The following is a 22,013-nucleotide window of genomic DNA, read 5'->3' as shown; positions in this document are numbered from 1 at the left end:
GTGAGGCCAATGAGAGGTGTGCGGGGGCGGGCGGCCCAAGGGACCAATGAGATTGCCGCTAGGGACACCGGACATCCAGGCAGGCAAACATACAGTGCTTTCACTAATCTTATACTATATTAGTGAAAGCACTGTATGTTTGCCTGCCTGCATGCATGCATGCCAGCCTGCCTGCCTGCCTGGATGTCCGGTGTCCCTAGGGGAAATCTCATTGGTCCCTTGGTCCGCCCCCGCACACCTCTCATTGGCCAAAAACTCACTTAGTCACCCACCCACTCACTCAGTCACCCACCCACACACCCACTCACCCACCCAGTCAGTCACCCACCCACTCAGTCACCCACCCATTCAGTCAGTCAGTCACCCACTCACCCACTCACTCAGTCACCCACCCACTCACTCAGTCACCCACCCACTCAGTCAGTCACCCACCCACTCAGTCAGTCACCCACCCACTCAGTCACCCACCCACTCAGTCATCCAGTCACCTACCCATTCAGTCAGTCAGTCACCCACTCACCCACCCAGTCACCCACTCACCCAACCAGTCAGTCACCCACCCACTCAGTCACCCAGTCACCCACCCATTCAGTCAGTCAGTCACCCACTCACCCACCCAGTCACCCACTCACCCACCCAGTCAGTCACCCACTCAGTCACCCATTCAGTCAGTCACCCATTCAGTCAGTCACCCAGTCACCCACCCATTCAGTCAGTCAGTCACCCACTCACTCAGTCACCCACCCACTCACTCAGTCACCCACCCACTCAGTCAGTCACCCACCCACTCAGTCACCCACCCACTCAGTCACCCAGTCACCCACCCATTCAGTCATTCAGTCACCCACTCACCCACCCAGTCACCCACTCACCCACCCAGTCAGTCACCCACTCACCCACCCAGTCAGTCACCCACTCACCCACCCAGTCAGTCACCCACTCACCCACCCAGTCAGTCACCCACTCACCCACCCACCGACCCAACTCACCCACCCAACCACCGACCCAAAGTCACCCACCGACCCAAAGTCACCCACCCACTGACCCAAAGTCAAACCGACCCAAAGTCACCCACCCACCGACCCAAAGTCACACACCCACCGACCCAAAGTCACCCACCCACCGACCCAAAGTCACCCACCCACCGACCCAAAGTCACCCACCCACCGACCCAAAGTCACCCACCCACTCAGTCACCCACCCACCCACTCAGTCAAGTGTCACACACCCACCCAGTCACCCACACACTTAGTCAACTCAGTCACCCACCTAGCTGTCAAGGGGGGGGGGGAAGCCTAACCCTGTCGTACGCCCCCCCAAAATTATATCCCGGGCAACGCCGGGTCTCTCAGCTAGTATAGTATAAGATTCACATTACGAACATTTAACACATACAATTTACCATGCTGAAAATCATCCTGATAAACTCCAATATCAAAATCTCCTTCAAATCCTTTTATTACTATGGAAGGCAACTTTGCGCTTAACTGCTCCTCCAAAGGTGTTAGGTTCAATGGTGTAGCAGGTGGGCCTCCACCTGTGCCTCTGGCATGCTTGGAGTATTGTTGTAATTTTATTTTGAGTTTTCTTTTGATGTCGTCAAACCGTTTCCGGCAATTATCGTGCGTGCGCACTTGAATTCCACAGCCAGACACAGCATCACGGATATTTCTCCACAATTGTCTCTTCACCATAGGGGAGGTTTTTACTGTTAAGAAACATAATGACAGTAGAGAGAAACAGATTTGTAATTTTAACATTGTTTTATAATATAACATGTGTGATTTTTATTTTCTACATGGACAATTGCAGTAAGTGCTATGTTACTTTATGACCAAATTAGAGAATGTGCAATTTAACTACAACGATGACTATTGACTGTGTGTATTGTAATGCATGACATAATTGCTGTTGTGAAACAACAGTAGCAAACACAGCATTGTAACTGTACTGTTATTGGCAACCAGTAACATGGTGTTACGTATGTGAGGTGAATATATTTACTGACATTATGATTCCAAGTGCAAATTTATAACATGTGTACAACGTACCAACCAGATGTCCAAACAGACGGTCATAGTGTTCCAAAATTGACGCAACTAGCACCTGATTCTCCTCGTCACTAAATTTAACGTTTCTTTTTTTAGCATGTTGTACCAGTGGACTGACAGCATCATATATGTTATTTTCGGGCATGTATTCCTCTTGAAAACCAATGTTGCCCATGTGTATGTCAGCCTCAACATTATCTGAGGTGACATCTGCACCTGCACACACTTGTTCATGAACCGCTGACATGGTCACTGTAGGCAATAGTGTGTGCACATTCATTGTTGCACTAATAGTTTCACTGCCTGACTCGGACACACTAGCATTAGTTTTGTCGTGAGGAAAATGCATTGTGCTCACACTACTACACTGTCTGCCACGTACACGGACACGTACACCGCGACGTTCTCCACCACGTACACCGCCACGTAACCCACGACGTAAACCGCCACGTTCTTCGGAACGCACACTAACACTGCCACGCACAATTCCACCAACCGTACCACGAGCTCTACCACGAACCCTACCACGCATAGCGCCACGCACACTAACACCCAAACAACCAACACCACGAACACTCACAGTGTCACAAACATTCTCGGTAAACACACCATCAGTCACACCTGCTGAGATACTCGCCACACCATTGACATCAGGCGCAGCCATACTAGGAACACATGTAACACCAGCAGACATTGTTGCACTCTGCGTAACAGTATCATTGTTCCGTACATTAAACATTGCACCACTAACTCCTGCACCTTCATTAACAGAAGTTGAAAATACATGCACATGTTTGTGTGAAGTAACACCACGAGCAACATTTGTGCCTGCATGTGCCCCCCTTATCCTATTACTTGGTAATTGACCAAAAGACATCCTGAAATGCAGCAGCAACTTCAGTAAAAACAAATGCTGTTTGTAATCGTCTAAAAAGGCAGAGTGAAGTGTAGATGTGCCTTCAGTGTAGTACTGTACAATGTACTTGTGAGGCGAGACGTTTATGTGCCACAGGAATCTGTATGCATTCACAGAGACGCTGTGACTGGAATTGATTCCTGCAACTTTAATTTCGGCGCCAAATGCTTTCAAAGTCGCGCGAGAGTTGCGTGAGGACAGTGGACCAAGTAGAAGGAAAAAAAAATCTAATGGTTTCAAAGTCGCGCGAGAGTTGCGCGAGGACATTACAATAAAAAAAAAAAAAAAAGGCTAATGGTTTCAAAGTCGCGCGAGAGTTGCGCGAGGACAGTACAATAAAAAAAAATAAAAAGCTAATGCACAGTCACTCCGCTGAACATGGCGACATTAAAACGGACAAATTTTCGCCACTTCTGCTCTAGCCTTCTTATTCCAGTTTCCCACCTCTCTGCATATGGTGTGTTAAATTCGCCAAAATTTGGAGATTTTGTGCACTTGGAGATTTACAACTTAAAAACGTCTCTGCATAGGCCCCTAAGTATTTTGCGATCATTAGTATGCTTGCTTGTTTTTAATTTCTAGAACTGACCAGGTAATCGGTACTTCAGAACTGGATCACACAAGCAGTGAATCGTTGATGCAAATATTGGGACTGCTCCTTTTTAATATAACATAGAAATGCATTGTAAGAGATAAGTACCACAACCCACTCGTATCACAACAACGGAAATCATTCTCTTATCCTTTGCAGAAATCTATTTAGGCGGCTGTACTTACACTACGGATCATTTGATGGCAAATTGGAACTCCTTGGCCCACCTAATTTGCCCATTTTTCGATCTGCTGTAAAACCTCAGACCCCTTTAAACTTTGGCTATCTGTTGTATTTCAGATAGCCTTATGTCTATCCCAGCAGTAGCCAACTCCTGTCCTCAAGGGCCACCAACAGATCAGGTTTTCAGGATATCCCTGCTTCAGCATAGGTGGCTCAGTCGAAGACTCCCAATCAAGTGGGAATTCCCTTACTGTTAGCCCCTACCTATTCTGTAATTGTGGGGGAAAGTTCATAAAGGAAAAACCTCATTAAAAAAAATATATACAAGAATGTTTAAATGTATTCCCTATTTTGTTGTGTTGGTATGTGGCTATAAAGTGTAATTCCTTTTACCCTGAGTGGAACTTTCAACACAACAGCCCTGCTCAGTGTGTGTCACAAAGTTTCTTCAAGCTCATTATAGTGTCTCAAATTTTAAACGGCCGGTTCTGTGCACATACTGTAGGGTTGCCAGGTGTCCGGTATTGAACTGGACTGTCCTGCATTTGGATACTCTGTCCAGTAACAAATGAGAGGTACTGTAATACTGGACATGTATGTGCCCGGTATTTTCCTCCCTGGACATAGTGACCCGACGCACCTTTCACCATTGAGTCCAGTATTTTTGGAGAAGCCACCTGGCAACCCTATGTGCACATGCAAATAAAGACATTTAAAGTGCATCATTGTAGCTTCCCCTCTCAGACTACGCTTATGGGGCCGGCGACGTCGGGCTACCGTCGCTGGAAAAATCGAATTGAGATGACTTCCAGCGATCGCGTCGCCCTTACTATAAGTGCATGCGATGGCGGCAATGCATTTGTTTTGACGCACTGTCGCCGGCACTATAAGCGCAGCCTTGCACTGTAATGTTTCCCTGAAGATAAACAATTTTCAGAGCCACTACATAGTCGTGGATAATAATAAACCTGTCCTAGTGGACTTTGTCTGACCTGACTTGTCTGATTTATTTTCTTCCTACAAGGACTTTGATCTACTGAAAGACTAAACAATAACGTATACTGCATTTACGTACCATATGCAAAGCAAGACATTTTCATACAACAAAGTATTAGAGGTTTTATACATCAAGGTTATAATGTATGAGGAGTATTGGGAGAAATTAAAATGGGGAAGGCAAAAACCAATCCACGAGTACGTCTCCAATATGTCCACTTAAGAGAGGCAGAGAGTAAGCGGATGGTTGTCTCAGAGATATTAGTCACAAAATAGAGGATGAGGAGGCGAGAGAAACTGCACTCCATGGATAATGAGGACCGGTCTTGGAGTGGACCTTTTATTTTACAGGACCAGGGATCCTGTATCCCAATGAACTTGAGTGTTTCATTAAGAAAGCTGGTCAGTTTATCCATGTATATTATATGGCAGATTTTATTGAGAATCTGGTTCATATTTGTTTGTATCAACAAAGCAGCAATAAGGCATCTAGTCATCATAATGATGTGTAATCAACTTGAACTGGGTTTTCAAGACTTCTTTAGGTGGTCTATCAAGCAATGCCAACCATGGATCTAAAAGAGCCCTGATCTCAATTATGTTAATTAAATTGAAAACCTTCCATGAATTGGCGATCTGTGGCAATGTCCACTACATGTGGATCATAGTACTCAATTGCTCAACCTCTAAAGCACAGAGGAGAAACAGATGTATAAATCTTCTGTAATCTAGTTTAACACAAATACAATCTACACATTATATTATAGTAGGTTTTTTTTTTTTTTTTTGCAATCGTGTTAATGGAAGACTTGATTATGGATTCCCAATCGTCCAACATCTCCCCAATTTCTGATTCTGTTTTTCTCGGGAAAGCAAATTTATTTTCTGAGTTGCCAGGGATAACGTGTTGATATAGAATAGGGATCAGGCAATTACTGAGAGGTGGATCTACACACATTCCAAATAAATTCTTGAGTAGAAGTACCACCGGAAGGCGAGTGACTGAATAAAGGGGGATATCTTGAGATATCTAAAGACTTTGACCGGTGGTAGGACCTCATGTTTTCCTGATCAAATCAAATGGTTTAATCTTGGTGGAGATGCTGGACCACTTTTATCAGGCCCTTAGTTTTTCATGGTTTCAGAATATTACCCGTCATACTTGGGACAAACTGGATTACAGAATAGAAGAAGTATTTGGGAATTGGGTCAAGCCGAACTTGAATTTAGAAGAATCCCAGATTTTCAGAGTGCAAAACAATAGGATTCAATTTAAAATTGGTTAATCTAAAGTCTTTATGTAACAAGAGGAGTGATTCAAGCCTAAAGGTTCTACTTCTACTCTTTCAATGTCAAACCAAACCTTAATCTCCCTATACAGGTGCCATAAGGTCAATTGGGCAATCTGAGCTGCTTTATAATATGAAAGGAGACCAAGAATAGCTAAGCCACCTATTGCAGTTGGTATGACAAATTCTGCATCGATTCTCGACTTTTTTTTATCTGCACAAATAAAATGAGCTTTCCGTTGAGTTCGTATAGCCACAGGGTGGGTGAGGAAGAGATGAAGGATTTTGGGTAGGGGGTTTATCTTAACCACCTGAATTCTCCCTATCCAAGAGATGGCATATTTTGCCCAAGATTCCAGTCTATTTAAGTTGTGGGTAGTTGTCCATATATATTGCGCCCACTGAGAGAGTTATTCTAACCCCAAAATATTTCAAAGTGGTATTTTGCCACTGGAAGTCAAAGTTAAAAGAAATAAGCTTGATCTTTTCAGTTGGGAAATGCAGGTCCAAAGCTTCTGAAAAGGAATTATTGATTAATAGAACTGATATGTTTCCAAACCTAGCAATTGAGTCAAATAAGTTTGGAAGTGACCACTAGAGCTATGATTGTAGCTTCTAACTAAGCTGACTAAAGGTTTTATATAAAGCACAAAGAGAAGGGGCCAGAGTGGGCAACCTTGTCGTGTGCCACTTTGAATGGCAATTAGTGCTGCTCTATAGCCCAAGCTTTGTACCTCGGCTGTTGGTAAACTATAAAGACTTGATCATATTTGGGTAGTTTCCCTTTATTACAAAGGTCAGAACCATAAACAAAAAGTCCCAATCCACCCTGTCGCATGCTTTATCCATCCTGCATCCAGGATAAGTATTAATGTAGGGGTTTTTAGGAACACAAAAGATACCCCGCTACAGCTTAAAGTAATAGAAGTGAGGTGCTCACTAGGTAAGGCTAAACAAGAACAGGAAACCTAGTTTCGAGCACTCCGTCACTGATGATAAATTAATTCGTTAAAATGAATTTAAAATATTGGGTGTTAAAATCAAACAATGTGTAGTGACTTGGATCAAGAGTTTTATTAGGTCTCTGTGTGGTTACAAGCACTTCTCCACGGACATCAGCACTGATATGACATCACGATCAGTGCAGATGCTGGAGCATGCAAGCAATTAAGTCCAATTAGATCCTTACCTTGTTTCAACTACAGCTACTGTGCTGCCTAATTACAACTCTATGTAGATATCGACACTGATGTAACATACATGATCAGTGTAGATGCAGGAGTGTGCAAATGATTTATCTCTATATGTTCTACAGAATTACTTTAAGCTGTCTAAAAGCACTACTCATAATAAACAAAAATTGTGAGGCGCTACTTGTGAAGGTGAAAATATATATATGAATCTCAAATATTGTGATAATTTACTAGAGTGCTCAAATATTAAGAAAAATGGCAAACTTTGCTGCTCAACCCTCTTAGGAGAAGATCCAGTTTTCTCCTATTTAGAATGGTGTGGAGAAACTTGTGGGGAGCGCAGGTATCACCATAAACATGTAAGGGAAAGAATATCAAAATAGTGCAATATGTCTGAATGAATACAGCAATCTGAGCAGGAATCATGAATGGGAACTCACATTATCCCAGTGGTATTACAGCCTGTATTTGGCAATAGATGTGGTGGGTAGATTCAGCAATGTGCAGGGGGGTCTTGCTTGTACACACTCCCAGATGATAGCAGGACGAACCCTCAATGGAAATGGAAATAAAGACAATTCTAGTGCAACACTGTATGTTCACTATGGATATATTGAAAAGGCAATAAGTATTGCACTTACATGATCAACATGTGCTTAGATACATAACAATTGATGCGCAGCATAGGTGTACTCCTTCCACCCCCCTCTCGAGGTCGCGTCGCGTCACTTCCGGTTCAGCCCGTCGTGTCACTTCCGGTTTCGTCGGCGAACACAGAATGGATCCTCACGGGTTCTGGGGCTAGTCTGGCACACTTCTGAACTGCTGCAGGTTCACTCAACGCGTTTCGCTGGCGTGGCAGCTTCGTCAGGAGTCCGATCTGAAGTGTAAGCTTCTTGGGCCATGTATATATGCCCCTACAAAAATATTTCATTTTATATGTATTTCAATGTGATATACATGGATATTAGTATGCACGGTTAGTCCCGCCCACTAGCCAATCACAGAGCACTTTTTCAGCCAATGGGAAGTGGAGAATTAACCATCCATCCAATCAGAGCCAAGTAGGGGCATATATACATGGCCCAAGAAGCTTACACTTCAGATCGGACTCCTGACGAAGCTGCCACGCCAGCGAAACGCGTTGAGTGAACCTGCAGCAGTTCAGAAGTGTGCCAGACTAGCCCCAGAACCCGTGAGGATCCATTCTGTGTTCGCCGACGAAACCGGAAGTGACGCGACGGGCTGAACCGGAAGTGACGCGACGCGACCTCGGGAGGGGGGTGGAAGGAGTACACCTATGCTGCGCATCAATTGTTATGTGTCTAAGCACATGTTGATCATGTAAGTGCAATACTTATTGCCTTTTCAATATATCCATAGTGAACATACAGTGTTGCACTAGAATTGTCTTTATTTCCATTTCCATTGAGGGTTCGTCCTGCTATCATCTGGGAGTGTGTACAAGCAAGACCCCCCTGCACATTGCTGAATCTACCCACCACATCTATTGCCAAATACAGGCTGTAATACCACTGGGATAATGTGAGTTCCCATTCATGATTCCTGCTCAGATTGCTGTATTCATTCAGACATATTGCACTATTTTGATATTCTTTCCCTTACATGTTTATGGTGATACCTGCGCTCCCTAAAAGCACTACTCCACTGACATTAGTGCTGATATGATTTACACGATCAGTGCAGATGCAGGAGCGTGCCATCCACTATACCCTTAATTGGATCCCTACCTTGATCCTCATTAGCTTACGCGCTGTTTGGGTTGTGTGCATCTCTGCATTCGTTTATCGGCACTGATAGAATTCACTTGACTAGTGCAGACGCAGAAATGTGTACCTTTCTCTCATACAGATGCACCTCCCTATCTACATCTGTGCGGCTAAGGTCACTGCATTTATGCAGGTTTTGGAGTATACTTAGATTGGCAGCCGTATTGATTTGAATTCTGAGGATTTAAATTATATTATATTGTTCTTACCCACTGCACTGCCACTGGCATCAGCAGTGATATATTCTTAAAATTAGCGTGGATGCAAGAGTGTGTTTGAACAGGTTCTGAGAGCCAGATTACTACCCTATTTCCTCAATTCTAAGAAGCACCTTTTTTTCGATTTTCACATGTCGGAAATCGGGGTGCGTCTTAGAATCGATGTATTAAATTTTTTTTAACATGTTTCAGGAGAGATCCCATGTCAGCGGAGGACGAAGTGTGCGGAGGCGGCAGCAGAGGTCCCACGTCTGATCATTGAAGATCATTGAAGATGGACAGCGGGTGGGAGTGCGGTGGCGGCGGCAGGACAGGTCCCAAGTCTGCAGGTGAATGAAGATAAGATGACAGCGGGCGTGCGGTGGCGGAGGCGGCTAATAGATCATAATAGCAGGTGCAGAGCGGCGTAGGGGAACGGCTTGGGAGGTGCACACTGTAACACCGGAAGTTGACCGGTGTCTGACTTCCGGTTACAGTGTGCACCTCGCAAGCCGTTCCCCTATGCCACTCTACTCCTGCTCAGCTCTCCTGCTATTATGATCTCCTGCTGCCGCACCCCACCACACGCCCACTGTCTTCTTATCTTCATTCACCTGCAGACTTTGGACCTGTCCTGCTGCTGCACACCCACCGTCCATCTTCAACCATCTGCAGACGTGGGACCTCCCCTGCCGCCGCCGCCGCCCGCTTCATCCTCCGCTGATATGGGACCTCTCCTGAAACATGGAGAGTGAAAGTAATTTTCCTCAATTGTAAGGGCCAAATCGATGGTGCGTCTTACAATCGAAGGCGTCTTACAATCGAGGAAATACGGTAGATATTCCACAGGTTTATCAAACAGTGGAATAAGACTACTGTATCTCACGCAGGGACAAGAGGTGTGTGTATTCGACCCTACCACCTATGACCGATATGAGGGCAATTCTATTTATATATTTATAGAACTCCATGAAGACTCATCAGTCCGCTAATATACACTAGTATATGATCGTGAGCACTAATGCAGTACTCTTACATCTATCCAAGTCACTACACGTATGTTATTTGATTTTAACGCCCAATATTTTATATTCATTTTTGACATTCAAAATTAATTTTAACTAATTCCTTTATCATCATAAGTGACAGAGTGCTCGAAACTAGGTTTCCTGTTCTTGTGTACCTGTAGGGGTTTTTAGTAAATTTCACCTTATGAATCAAATGAATGATTCTTCTAGTATTGACGGCCGCTTGTCTGTGGGGGATGAATCCCACCTGTTCTGGGTGGACAAAACTAGGAAGAAACTGGTTTAGTCTATTGGCCAATATTTTGGAGAACATTTTAATATCTGTATTAATCAGATATATAGCAATGAATATAATGTTGGCCTTTAACATTTCTCCTGGTATCAGTTTACCCTCTAAAAACTAATTACATAGTTTAGTGATATGGGGGGTCAGCAATGGGCAGAACTTTTTATAACATAGATTATTGGTGTAGCCATCAGGGCAATGAGTCTTAGCAGGCTTCAAATTCTTAATAACCTCAGCCCCTTCTTCTCAGGAGTAACCTCTTTGTTCAATTCTTTCATGGCCAATTTATTTAATTTGGGTTTACAAGAGCTCAGCAAAAGGTCTAGGCTGCATTTAAGATTATCTTGGAATTCTTTTAATATTAGATCAAGATTAGACATCAATGACTTGTTTGCTGCTTAATTGTATAAATGTTCCTAAATCTAGCTTTGTTGTTCAGTTTATTTGCCAGCACAGTACCGGCCTTATTTCCTTTTTCATAAAAATGTTGATTCATCCAACTCTTTCAGTCGCATCAGTCAAGCATAGGTTAAATTCTCCTCTGAGGGAACTTATTTCCTTTAGCACTTGGGGAGACTGATTTTGTTTCAGATTTGGTTCCAAAAGTGCTAGCCCTGGGGTGGCCAACCTGACTGGAAGTGGGAGCCAGAATTTACCTGTCTCATTTGTCAAAGGGCCACAATAAGAAGAAAAAAAATATCAAATGAATACCTGCATACACTGATAAGAGCATAACCTGATTGTGTGTTATACTCTGTGTCTAGTGCAGAGTATAACCCCTGTGCTAGCTGACTTGTGAGAATATATTTTTTAATTTCTCATTTTTTTTCCTCATGGCCGTTATCCTAATCGGAATCCTCCTTATTGCAGCTTTATGCGTTACCCATAACGAGGGGGAAATTCCTGGGATTTTATTAGTAATCAAGCATTTTAATTATTTCCCCATTCTCAGAAAGGGCCTCCGGGACGTTTGCTAGTGTACCGTTAAGTCTCAATTGCTTTGGTGTATATTTAGTAACACAAAATCCTATCACGGAGTCTCCACCATTGCATGCATCTTGGTCTTCATGTTTAGGGACACCACATGTTTAGGGACACCACATGAGTATCTAAAAAGACAGTCAATGAGTGAGTACAACTGATGAGGTTTCAAAAAGAATGTGACATCTTTGACCAATAGATGGCTATGCTATTTCTCCAAACATCTACTAGAAATCTGTTCACTAAAAGTTTTATTATGTGTGGCATGGTTACCAGCAAACATATCTTTAACTTGTTTATATTTATCCAGGGTATGAAAAAAAAAGCCTTAAAAAGTTGGGGATGTAAACGTTGACCAAGGGCAATTTAATTTTCTTGTATTTTACTTATAATTATAAGAAATCTCACCTCAGAGTCTCTCTTAATTTTATTAGTTTGAAAAGCAATGAATTAGGATTGTCACCCTTATCTTCTTGATAGCACAGGCTAAAAAGGAGAGGGGGGGAAACTGCTCGTCAAAGAAGGTAGGGGCCCCACCGGTTTTAAAGTGCGTTTCTTGGAGGAAGACTATACTTTCACGCAACGTCTCATGATCTGAGGCCACACTCCTTTTTCTTTGGCTATTAAGAGAAATACATGGTGTAGACATCATTTAAGAATAAAGAGTATCATGACCATTCAAATAAAACAGCCTACATAGATAAGGAAAGTAAGCAGAGAGACCACTGATGGTATATAAGAGAGATACATGGTTCACATGGAGGGTTATAAAAAAAGGCAAAGTGAGCTGCCCAACCAGGCAGGGAAGAACCTATGGATTGAGACAACATACGGTAAAAAGAACGGTGGAGGAGCGAGAAAGGAAAGGTCTTAAAACAAAGGAACTAAAAAATGGGAACCTGGGCAGTAACCTGATGCCAGGTGATGGTGTCCTTCAAGTCGTGAAGGAGAAGAAAAAAAAAGAAGGCAGGCTGCAACTAACCGCAATGCCCGCATGCTCAAATAAGCAAGGGCTTATTAACGTCGGGACAACTTTTTAAGCATAAGGTATATATAAACAAACAGGACTACAGTGAGAAATATTTATGTAAATCAATGACCTTCAGAAAATGACAACAAGGGATAAACCCGCATAAATATAGTCTGTGTGGATAACATACTAACCACAGAGCGTGGAGAACCATGAAATAATTACTGCTACGTGGATTACAAGAGATATGTACAAAATACGAAACCACTACAAGTTAGAGCGGTGCCAAGCTAGAAATGGGAGGATCTTGTAGCTAATCTAAAGAGGGATTGCTGTTTATTAGGTCTGATACGTTAAGGGCAATTTAAAGTATTAACTCAAGAGCGATATTGAGGGAAATGACGCAGAAAAAAAGGGAACACCCACTGCTGAGTTAAATATGCAAGGAAAATGCACTATACAAGAGGGGTAGTATAATCCTCATGGGCAGTGTTCGACAAACCTATACATTTGCACGACCCAGGCGAGTGGATTTAACATTGTGGCGAGCTCCTATTGGCCCAAGCAGCACACGTGTGGTACTAGGTGGCGAGTATATTTTTTTGTTCGGCGAGTAGATTTTTTGGTGATTTGTCGACCACTGCTCATGGGTATCAAAAACATCAACTGTATTACATTATTGTAATAAACCTCTGATCGACTATATCTTGGTCAACTCTGGTCTATAAACTGTCCATCCTCCAACCCAGGCCTGAGATCTGTAGGTTGATCTGTTATAGGGCTGTATGGATGACGTCACCATCTTCTGCACAGATAGCCGGTCGGTGAAGACGCTGGTCCAGACGTGCGAGGATTTCGGGAAAGCTTCAGGAGCAAAAGTCAACTGCGGAAGTCAGAGACCAAGCTATTTGGGCTTTGGAACCTGACTGCCGACCCCCTACCCTTCCCCATCAGAGCAGGCCTCATTCAAATCCTTGGAGTCTGGTTTGGTGTGGGGACCGAGGGCGCTGCCATGAAGAGCTGGAACGAGAGGCTGAACAAGGTGAAGCAGAAGATCGGATTGTGGCGCCTCAGACCCCTCACCATTGAGGGGAAAAAGCTGGTACTGCTGAACGAGATCCTTCCTGTCCTGCAGTACGTGGCCCAGGCATACCCGCCTTCGACCAGAACCTGCCAGGAGATCTCCATGGCAGTGTTCCGCTTTGTCTGGGGGCCAAGTTTGAGAGGGGAAAGCACGAGGTGATGTACAAAGAGCCGCACAAGGGGGGTAGAGGAATCCCCAACATCCCCACTATGCTGCGCGCCTTCTTTGTAAGCAACTGCGTGCGGATCACCCTGAGAGACTGCGACAAAGACTCCTCTGGCTACTCCATGTCCCGCCTCCTACTCCTGCCGCTCTGGAGAGCACTGGGGTGGGACAAGTGGGACAGCTCCATCCCTTACAGCTGGCGCACGCCCTGGTTCTACAAGGACGTGAAGAAGTTCGTGAGGCAGAACAATCTGGAGGGAGTAAAACCAGACCTGTGGAAGCCCAAGGTCATCAACAAAATTATCAGGGCTAAAGACATCATGGAATCGGTCCCAGGTCTCCAACCCAACACCTTTGGAATGGTGTGGAGGAATGTGGCATCGAAAAGACTAATGAACAAACACAAAGACATTGCTTGGCAGGCCATACACGGGGGACTCTCTGTGAATGCGGACAAGTACCAGAGCAAACTCAGCCTCGTGAGGCACTGCCCCAGGTGCAACCCAGTGGATGAAAGCATCATACACCTCTTCTGGAACTGCCCCTTTGCGCAGGCCTTGCTGCGCGCGCTTGACACTGACTTAAAGGATTGTATACCGAGGAAGTGCGTCACGTACTACTCGGTGTTCCACGGACTTTTCACAGGAACACACACAGAGGACGCAATTGAAGCCGGTTGGCGTCTAATCTGCTGTTTCAAAGACGTTTTACTATTCGCCAGGGAACATTTGACCAGGGGGAAGAAGAGGATGTCGGTACAGGACTGTCGCAGGCTGCTCCACAGCCTGCTCAAGGACTATTCCATCTTTGACGGTCCTGAGGAGGAGAATTAAACAGCAATACTGATATACAAATGAATCTATGGCTAAAACAGTGTGGAGAGAGGGGGGGGGGAAACAACAGATATTTACTGTAGATAAGGTAGGGTGTTAAGTGTTTGAAGCCAGGGGACAGTGTCAAAGAAAGGTGGGGGGGGGGAGAAAGTGTGGATAAGAATAGAGGCAAGCAGGATGATTACAAGCAATTTTGATAGGGTGTGAGAAAACCCATGTCCGCATTAAGTCCTTTGGTTTTGGTGTCAAAGAGTCTTATCATTCTGAGTTCAAATGTTTTCCGTTCTTGGGTGCTTTTATACATTCCATTGAGGATTTTGATTTTTAAATCATTTATGGAATGATCTGGTTGTGAGAAGTGATGTCCCACAGGTGAGCAGTATCTTCCTTCTTCGTGATGGAGTATAGAGTGTCTGTGCATATTCATTCTTCCTTGTAGTTTTTGGCTGGTTTCCCCAATGTAGCAACCTTGGTCACATTTGTTGCACTGAATCATATACACTAAATTCCTGGATGTGCAGCTGTATGATCCTTTAACATTGAATGTTCTATGGTTGTGACTGGTTGTGGGATCCTGGCAAATATGTTTGCAGAGTTTGCAGTGTTTGTTGCTGCATGGTTTTGTGCCATTATCCATGTCTTTAAAATCGTTGTGGCTTCAAACACTTAACACCCTACCTTATCTACAGTAAATATCTGTTGTTTTTTTTTTTCCCTCTCTCCACACTGTTTTAGCCATAGATTCATTTGTATATCAGTATTGCTTGACCTGAAGAAGAGACGATAACTCTCGAAAGCTTGTCCTATGACATAAATTGTTAGTCCAATAAAAAAGGTATCACCGAATACTGAAGAACTCATTTATTCTGCACTATCTCTGTGCCCAGGACACACTTGAAAACGAGAGGTAACTCTCAATGTATTACTTCCTGGTAAAATATTTTTTAAATAAATAACTGGACTAACACGGCTATTTTCTGCTTTATATATATATATATATATATATATATATATATATATATATATATATATATATATATATATAATATTAGGTCCATACCAGGCTCTCATCAGTATATTATCAGTATCTTCTGTACTGTATATAAAAGCCTAATGAACAGCCCGTTAGATCGGCATATGTATCTGGTGTTCAATACACCAGATCTTTACACAGTATAGTGTGCTGTTTCTAGCGAGGGCAGTCACGTAGGGAGTGGTTGGAACATGTGTTCATACACTCGCAGTAAGGCTTATCAGGGATTACTAGCAGTGTCTAGTCTCACACCATATATATTGTATAGCCATAATAGCCCTAGGTAGACAACGGTACCATTGCGCCTTAGCCTATAGTAAATCAAACAGACCCCCCCTTTAGAGAGAGAAACGCGCCAGAAGATCTGACCACGTCCTCTCTCTACATTAGAATGTGACGTCACTGACAGTGACACGCGCGCACCGACGTACATTTCGCGTATTCACGCGCTTCCTCTGGATTTAACATGACATCAGGAGCCCAAAGGGTGAACTCAATGGGCCACAGTGTCCATAGAAAGGCGACCGCTACATACATAAATGGAAACCTTATGAGATGGAGCATTGTGCACATGGTGTAACAGTGTAATTGGCTAGGGGGGAAAGAGTCAGGAGTAAGGCTGCGATTAGAGTAGGCGCGACGGTGCGTGCGATTTCACACCCTGTGAGAACAAAGTGCAGCAGCTGATAGGGGCCGGCCATAGTGCGCACGAGCGCGGGCGCCATGCAGAGCGACTGCGCGGCGGATTTTTCAAAATATATACTTTTGTTTTTTCGCGCGAATGGCACGGCCGCGTCACGTGAGGCGTTCAGCCAAAGAGGGCGAACCAGCCTGGTGACATATACACCACGCCTCCCCAATCCCCGGTAGCTCAGTTCACCCATCGCTCGGGCGACAGGTGCGCACGATGACATGCGCTCCGTCGCGCACGTGACAACTATAATCTCCACCTTAAAGAGTGAAATAAGTTAGTAAGTGTACTATTTGTAGCAAGGAGAATCAGTAAGTAGGCGAAACAATGACACTATGGGAGTTATTTAACAAAGTCTAAGCTTGTCAATGCCTATTGTTTGCAGTTGAGGGACTTAGATAAACATCACCCTGTGTCCTAGGTGCAACCAGCAGCCAATCTGACTATGTAGCCCATACCTGTGAATTCTTCTGTTGTCAAATCCTGTTGCTCCCTTGGAGAAGACGGAACTGAGCAGGCTGGGTACCGGTTGCTCATAGCTGTAGGTGCGTGGAGGTTGCCCGTCTCCTCTCAATACCTCCTGCTCCTCTCTGGAGATTCCTACCCTATGGTCCCTTTCCTGGCAGTTCCTGAATCACGAAGAGAAAACTGTGGAATATAAACAAATATTATACATAGTATATATCCTGATGGGCAAACGTTTATTGGGCACATTTAGAGCAGCTGACAGTGGTGGGATGTCACCTGTCCATTCTCCTGCTGACTGTAATACTACAGTAAGTACAACTAAAACGGTTTCTAAGGCATTACATTTTAAAGAGGCAATCCAAGTTGGCCATGTTTTTTGTTCAACGTAAAATTGAAGCAGGGGTCACCGGAGCTGAACCCCATTACGTTCAGCTCCAGAAACCCCTTGCTTCCGGAAATACTTACCTCCATAGATGGTGCCGATGGCTGCTCCGTTTGGCTATCTGGCTTCATGTAATTGTGGCGTTTCAAAGCCCCCGCACCCTGCGGGCCAATAGGAAGCCGTGACATCATCAGGTTTGGCTTACTATTGGCCCGCGTGACGCGGGAGCTTTAAACTTTGCAGAGATACTGGAACCCCCTTTGGGGGTTTTGTATCTCGGAAAGCATGGGTTCACCAGAGCTGAAATTAATGTGATTCAGCTCAGAAGACCCCTTCAGTAATTTAAAAAAGCATGAATTTCTCCTTTAAGAAGAACAAATTGCTGATTTTGGGTGAAATTCCACATTCAACATTAGATCGACTCCATTTAATGGCACACAATGACCAGCAGAGGGCAATGTCATGCAAAACAATATATTAGACAAGAGAAGAGTCTCAGTGACTGAGTCATACTAAGTGATTTTAAGACGTTCGTCACCTTGCGTCCCATTCACTCGCCTTATGGTTTAGAAATGCTTTGAAGGACCCCCGGGGGAAGATGGAATTGCAACTGAAATCTTGAAAGAAGCTGGGGAAGAAGTAGTTAAGATCATTGCAAATCTCATGACATGCTGCTTGAAGGACAGGGAAATTCTAGAGCAAGGCTATAGTTATACTCACAAGGAAGGAGATAAAGACCACAAGAACTACAGACCAAATGATCTACTTCCAATCACAACGATACTGACTAATTGCCTGCAACAGAGAACGAGCAGGATTTCGCAGTGGACACAATCAAAAAAACGACATCCAAATTGCACGAGGAAGTGATTTCTTAAAGTAATGAATTTGATCCACCACTCCAGCACGATCCACCAATGAATGCATTAAGAAGATTGTGTTGAATAAGTCCACATTGATATTATAGAAACAACAGAGGGATAGGGAGTGATCACGGGACCATACTAATTGAATAATGTAATCAGATATATAGGTGAGGTAATCAAAAAGATGGGTGCAAACTGTGAACTGAAAAGTGAATCAGAAAAGGGGGAAGGGAAACACAAAAATGAATGTGCACCCTAAAAGAATTCACTTATATGCACACCAAACTAGTGTAAAAATTAACTTTTAATAAATTCCTTAAAACATATATTACCAAAGTAATGTGTAATGTGAATTAAAAATATATTAAATCAGAATTATCTGGCATCCATGTCTTTAATTATTGTATCGTGCTGTCCCAGATGTCCACTTAATATTGGTGGGATACAAAAGACAAAGGATGCTAGGAGTCAGGGTGTTAACCCCTCTGGAGCAACGATGAGACCCAGTAGTGAGAGTATATAGTTGTTCACAAGTGAGTGGCCTTTCTAGATGGACCAGACACTACATTAAAACAGCAGCAATGTTGTCAGTCTCCTACTTGGAGCTGTTTTAATGTAGTGTCTGCAGTCTCCTGGCTTTAACTTTGTAGACCCTAGCAGTTAGTCGTTCATTTATTTATTTCCACAGTTTGTGTGCCTGCTTTCCTTGCATTCTATGTGAGGTGCTTTCACATTTATCTCTGTGCTATTCACCCCAGCACTGCTGTGTTTGGCGGGTGTATGTTGCAGAGTTTGTAACATCATTACACTGTATGTGTTAGCTTTATTATCCAGGCACCTGTACCTTAACACACTAAGCCTTTATTGCAGTGTGCAGTGCTGGTCCATCTAGAAAGGGAGCGTAATTAATTATTTGGCCACTCACTTGTGAACAACTATATACTCTCACTACTGGGTCTCATCGTTGCTCCAGAGGGGTTAACACCCTGACTCCTAGCATCCTTTGTCTTTTGTATCCCACCAATATTAAGTGGACATCTGGGACAGCACGATACAATAATTAAAGACATGGATGCCAGATAATTCTGATTTAATATATTTTTAATTCACATTACACATTACTTTGGTAATATATGTTTTAAGAAATTTATTAAAAGTTAATTTTTACACTAGTTTGGTGTGCATATAAGTGAATTCTTTTAGGGTGCACATTCATTTTTGTGTTTCCCTTCCTCCTTTTCTGATTCACATTGATATTATAAGGAATATTTACGAGAATGCAACATCAACCTGTCCTGGAACCTCTCTGTATGTTCAGTTTCCCTGTTCTGAGGCAGCCATATCTCCATAGTGTATCTGCAACATTGTTGCTACAAATGTAGCTTTCCCCTATGGTCCCTTGCCTGTTGCCTAGCAACTACAGCACAGACCCCTGTTAGTTTCTCCCAGCAACCCTGGTTGTATAGTTAGTTCTGACTATACCCTGTGTGTACAGACTAGCACACTTCCTTTTGGATCCAGCAGTCTGTGAGTACACACCTCTTACTGCTTCTCCCATACAAGGCATTATTCATTTACCTCTCCCCCACATATGCCACTCACCCAAAGTTCCCCTCATCTGTTGTTAGTGTTTGTTTTGCAATAAAAGAACACAAAGAAAGAAGGACCCAGTGTGCATCTAAAGGGAGTGAGTTAACCTGCCTGACCCTCCCCCTTTGCTACAAGGGGCTGGAGGGCCAGAACACAGCCATAGATTACATGATGACCCAAGCTCAGTGAGGATAAGCAAGGGTGTGCGGCAGGGACACACCTTGTCATCAAAGCTTTTTACATCAACACTTGAAAGAATTGTTCAAGAGAAGACATTGACTTTGGAAGAAAAGGAATCAAAATCAACAGGGAATACTTGAGTCACGTACGATTTGAAGATGACATTGTTATTTTTTGCCAGGAGTACAGAAGACCTCCAGCAATAAATCTGAGAACTCACTGAAACAAGTAAGAAGGTGGGCCTTCATTTAAACCTTGGCAAAGTGATATCCAACCAATGTGTCAACTCTACAAAGATTAAAATAAATGGAAAAGAACTAGAAAAAGTTGAACACTGTGTCTACCTTGGTCAGCAAGTATACAGTATCAATGGATGGCAACCTTCGAATTAAAAAAATAGGAGCGTCAAGATTGGATGATGCACATTTGGAAGGAACAAGACAATCTTGCAAAGAACCGTCCACTGTGCCTCAAAAATAATGTTTTAGACCAGTATATCTTGCCTGTGCTTACATATGGATGTGATACTTGGACTTGTGAAGATAATTCGGAAGATTCAGACAACTCAATGATATATAAGCATAGCACACAGAGTGCAAATATTCCCTGGCTTATGCAAAAGAAAAAAGGGGGAATGTAGTGCAACACTGCCACTAATAGGTATCAACAATAGGAAGGGAAATAGGGATAAAGCCCTTCCTCCTGATCACATGGTGTAATATAAATGTAGGCAGTTTGAGGTTAAAATCCCCTGTTCCAGGAACGCATTTGAAAGTTCCTCCTAAAATCTATGAAATGCTTATTTCGGAAAGCAGTTTAAGGCAGTTATATGGGCAAGGGGCAGTGTGCAAATGCTGTTTTCCGTGTTCCATGTTAAAGAAGGACAGAGGGAAATGAAAAATTAACCAATTATTTTTTCTACCAATATTTAAGTAATAATCCCCTCAGAACAGGGCATTACTGGCCAATAATGCCCTGGCTGAAAGAGTTGAAGGCTCGAGGCGAAGCTACACCCATAAACACTGCTGCTGACACTGACACACACACACACACACTGGAGCTCTATACACACACACACAGCACCTCTACACAGATATACAAAAGCACAGCACACACATACTGCTACTGACACACCCACACACAAACTGCAGCCAGCTACTTACTTATTTGCTTTGCAGACTCTCTTCCCTCCCCCCCCCCCCCCCCAATTCAACTGAATCTGCTCAGAAAATATCAGTCAGCTCGGGAGGGGGAGGAGTCAACCCGTGGCTGATACGTCCTGACCAATCCCCTGCCCTGTCTCAGAGCTGTTACTTCAATCAGACGAATCCCCTGCCCTGTCTCAGCTGTTCTGAAAGCTGATTGGCTGGAAATAAACACATTGAAAACGACACATTCTGCTGCTTAAATTCCGGGCTTTACTGATTGGATAATGCCCGGAATTTTAACCAATCAGAGAGCAGGGTTTTCAATAATGCTCTGAATTTTACTGCTTTAGCCTATAATCTTTATTAACAAATTCTTACTGGAATATTTAGTACATATTTAGTACATAATGTATTGCATGTATTCACAATATTATGAAGGCACTGTGCATATTCATGTTAAATAATATTTGTAAATTGCCTATGCACATGGCGTTTAAATGTCCGTTTTTCAGAAGGGCCAGTGACCCGGCTTCTCGTGCCTTATTGCATTGACAGTTCTTGTTTGGAGTTCTCCTGAGTTTCCGGTGCCACATGGAGATGAAACCTACTCACAACATGACTACTATTCTATGTCTAACGTGGAAACCCTGAAGCGTCCCTCACCTGAAACAGTTCTCCCAGCTCCTGCAGGCCGAGTTGTTTCTCCCACGCACAGCAAACAGTGACGAAGACCGACATGGTGACGATAAACAGGCAACTGACCAGTGATACAATGACAGCCAGTCGGAAACCTTTGTGAGACGGCTGGAGGATCACTGAGAGGGAAAGGTACAAAGTATCTTCATTAAAAAAGCCGAAACACCCCTCATGTCAAAACAGGGTATCGTCTCAGACCTTTCATTGGTAGAGGGCAGCATCTTGCAATATGTTGTGTGTAGAGAAAGAAGACATGGCATAGTGGTTAAGGTGTTCTTTAACCCACACGTTTCTGGCTCCATCCCAACAACAGCCAGCTTATTACAGTGTAAAGCATTTATTAGAAAATACCAATTAAAGGTTCAGTTTCCAATAAAAGTAGCTCAATGGAATGCCATAAGAAGC

General features: G+C 43.5%; 1 protein-coding gene across 1 annotated transcript in view; it reads right to left on the bottom strand.

The window, feature by feature from the left end:
• The window catches only part of LOC142494766 (uncharacterized), a 23,583-nt gene extending 1,933 nt beyond the window's left edge, over positions 1-21,650 (bottom strand). The window contains exons 1-5 of the mRNA XM_075599206.1: positions 21,576-21,650; positions 19,826-19,863; positions 16,737-16,907; positions 2,052-3,067; positions 1,403-1,708 (exon numbers count right to left, since the gene is read on the bottom strand). Coding sequence (XP_075455321.1) covers positions 1,403-1,708; positions 2,052-3,067; positions 16,737-16,907; positions 19,826-19,863; positions 21,576-21,650 — 1,606 coding nt within the window. The remainder of the gene's footprint in view (positions 1-1,402; positions 1,709-2,051; positions 3,068-16,736; positions 16,908-19,825; positions 19,864-21,575) is intronic.
• Between the last annotated feature and the right edge of the window lie 363 nt (positions 21,651-22,013).

The sequence above is a fragment of the Ascaphus truei genome, chromosome 5, assembly GCF_040206685.1.
Source record: "Ascaphus truei isolate aAscTru1 chromosome 5, aAscTru1.hap1, whole genome shotgun sequence".
Classification (NCBI taxonomy): Eukaryota; Metazoa; Chordata; class Amphibia; order Anura; family Ascaphidae; genus Ascaphus; species Ascaphus truei.
This window is presented reverse-complemented; position numbering and strand designations above follow the sequence as displayed.